This window comes from Platalea leucorodia (assembly GCF_965183815.1).
Source record: "Platalea leucorodia genome assembly, chromosome: 8".
Classification (NCBI taxonomy): Eukaryota; Metazoa; Chordata; class Aves; order Pelecaniformes; family Threskiornithidae; genus Platalea; species Platalea leucorodia.
The window spans coordinates 9,689,756-9,692,102 of NC_138830.1; the positions used below are offsets into that span (position 1 = coordinate 9,689,756).

The 2,347-nt window shown below is 57.9% G+C and overlaps 1 protein-coding gene across 1 annotated transcript; it reads right to left on the reverse strand.

Moving 5' to 3' along the window:
* Window positions 1–1,227: 1,227 nt before the first annotated feature.
* RAP2B (RAP2B, member of RAS oncogene family) lies at window positions 1,228–2,046 on the reverse strand. Its single transcript, XM_082319409.1, has one exon. The coding sequence runs from the start codon at window positions 1,969–1,971 to the stop codon at window positions 1,420–1,422; it is 552 nt and encodes a 183-aa protein (XP_082175535.1). The 5' UTR covers window positions 1,972–2,046; the 3' UTR covers window positions 1,228–1,419.
* Between the last annotated feature and the right edge of the window lie 301 nt (window positions 2,047–2,347).

The window sequence follows — 2,347 nt, forward strand, 5'->3', positions numbered from 1 at the left end:
AGTTAGTGTTTCACGTAATACATAAAAGCGCACAAAGTTGTTTTCTAAAAAACATCATTTGTATTAAAATTCTTAAAATGGATAGACATCTCTTAAATGCATGGCTGGAATTAAAATTACAGTTGTTAGAATTTTGTTGGTACAACACAACAATAAGATTTCCTTCGTATTGACTGGAGGTACATCCCACAACAAAACCAAAGGCAAAAAAAAAAAAAAAAAAAAAAGCCCACCCCCTCAAAATCCCACAAGGCTAAATTCTTGTAAATTTGAAGTAAATGAAGCCTGAACTTGCAAGACACAGAAATTACAGTTAAAAGGCTCAGATGGAAATAAGAAATAAATTCCACTAACAAGAGGCCCTTTTGTCCTGGCTTGTTCGGTATGATTACTGCAAGGAAACTGTTAAGTAGTTTTTGGAGTAGTAGATAATGGGATTCTGTGGAGCTTTCACAGGTTGGCACCGGCTGGAACAGCTGAGTTTTGAAGGCACTCTATAGACACAGGGCTGCTGTTTGCCCTGCATCACATGTAGGAAGTCTTTGCACTTTAGAGAGCTAGTCATCAAAATCAGTTATTGCCAACCTAAAAAGAAAAACCCTCGGAACAAAAACACCACCGCTCCCACCCACCAAAGAAAAATTAAGATAAAAACGAAATCACACACACACGCACACCTAAAAAATTGTGCAGATTTGTAACATTTTCACAGCTGATTTAAAAAAAACAAACAAACAAACAAACCCAAAACAGGAAAAACCAACACGCTACCACTCTCCTGCAAACTCCCATCCGATACAGCAGGTAAACAAAATAGAAAATTATTTCACGAATCATCAGCAGACACTTTCTGGCACCCCACACTGTATTGGCATCAGTGTTTAAGTTAAAAGTCCCAGTTCAGATGTGCAATTCTCCAGGCTGGACGCCCCGGCACAACCCCCCAACTTTGCATAGAGATCCTCGGGACCGGCGGCGGGGCGCTGCAGGCGTGGCCGCGGGCAGGGCTCCGCGCCGCGGCCTCTCCTCCCGTCTGTCCCGGGGAGGGCTCCCCGCCTCTGCTTCGCTCTTCCAGGCAGGCGGGCACCGCTCCTCGCCGAAGCCTTCCTCCCCCGTGCCCGCTGCCAGCGCAGGGCAGCAGCCCGCGGCAGACACTGACAGGAAATATGCAACGACCGAGACTGGACGAAACGTACATGCCGAAAAAAGCCACATTTCCAACACGATTCCCCCCCCTCCCCCCGGTATTTTTTTTTTTTTTTCCGCTGTGTTTTGTTTTTGGCGGCTGCCGAGGACAGCGCGCCCGCCCCGCGGCTTGCGCCGGCCGGGACGCGGAGTCGCTCCCGCCTCCTCTCCCCGCCGCTCCCGCCGGCCGCCACCGCCGTGTCCCCCGCAGACAGCCCCGGCCCGCCGCCGCCCTCAGAGGATGGCGCAGGAGGAGCAGCACTGCTCGTCCCCGTTGGGCTGCGAGGCGTAGTTCATCTGCCTGACGATCTCCGCGAAGAGCTCGTCCACCGAGGCTTTGTTTTTGGCCGAGGTCTCCATGAAGGGGCAGCTCCACTCCTCGGCCAGGGCTTTGCCCTCCCCGAAGGAGACCTCCCGCTCGCCCTCCAGGTCCACCTTGTTGCCCACCAGGATCATGGGCACCCTCTCGTACCTCTTCACCCGGATGATCTGGTCCCGCATGGGCTTGATGTCCTGGAAGCTCTGCTGGTTCACCAGGCTGTAGACCAGGATGAAGCCCTGCCCGTTCTTGATGTAGAGGTCCCGCATGGAGGCGAACTGCTCGGTGCCCGCCGTGTCCAGGATCTCCAGCACCGACGGCGAGGAGTCCACCTCGATCTCCTTGCGGTAGAAGTCCTCGATGGTGGGGTCATACTTCTCGATGAAGGAGCCCGTCACGAACTGGACGGTGAGGGCGGACTTGCCCACGCCGCCCGAGCCCAGCACCACCACCTTGTACTCCCGCATGGCTCCCGGCGCGCCGCCTCCCTCGCCTCCCGCTCGGGGCTGCCGCTTCCCTCCCGCCCTCACGGCGGGCGGAGAGAGGGAAGCGAAGGAGGGAAGGAGGGGCGCGCACGCCCCGCCGGCCGCTCACTGGCGCCGCGCGGGGCCCGCCGGGGCGGGGAAGGGGCGGCCGCGCCTCACGGAACCGCGCCGGGCCAGCCCCGTCGCCGGGCAGCGCCGCGCCCCGGGGGCGAGCGCCGGGCCCTGCGCGGCGGCTGCGCGGGGAGGCGGAGGCCGCCGCCGAGAAGAAGAAGAAGAAGGAAGAGGAGGAGGAGGAGGGCGGCTGCGCTGCCGCTACCGGCCCCGCCGCCCGCCGCCCCGGCCCCGCGGCGGGACGGCG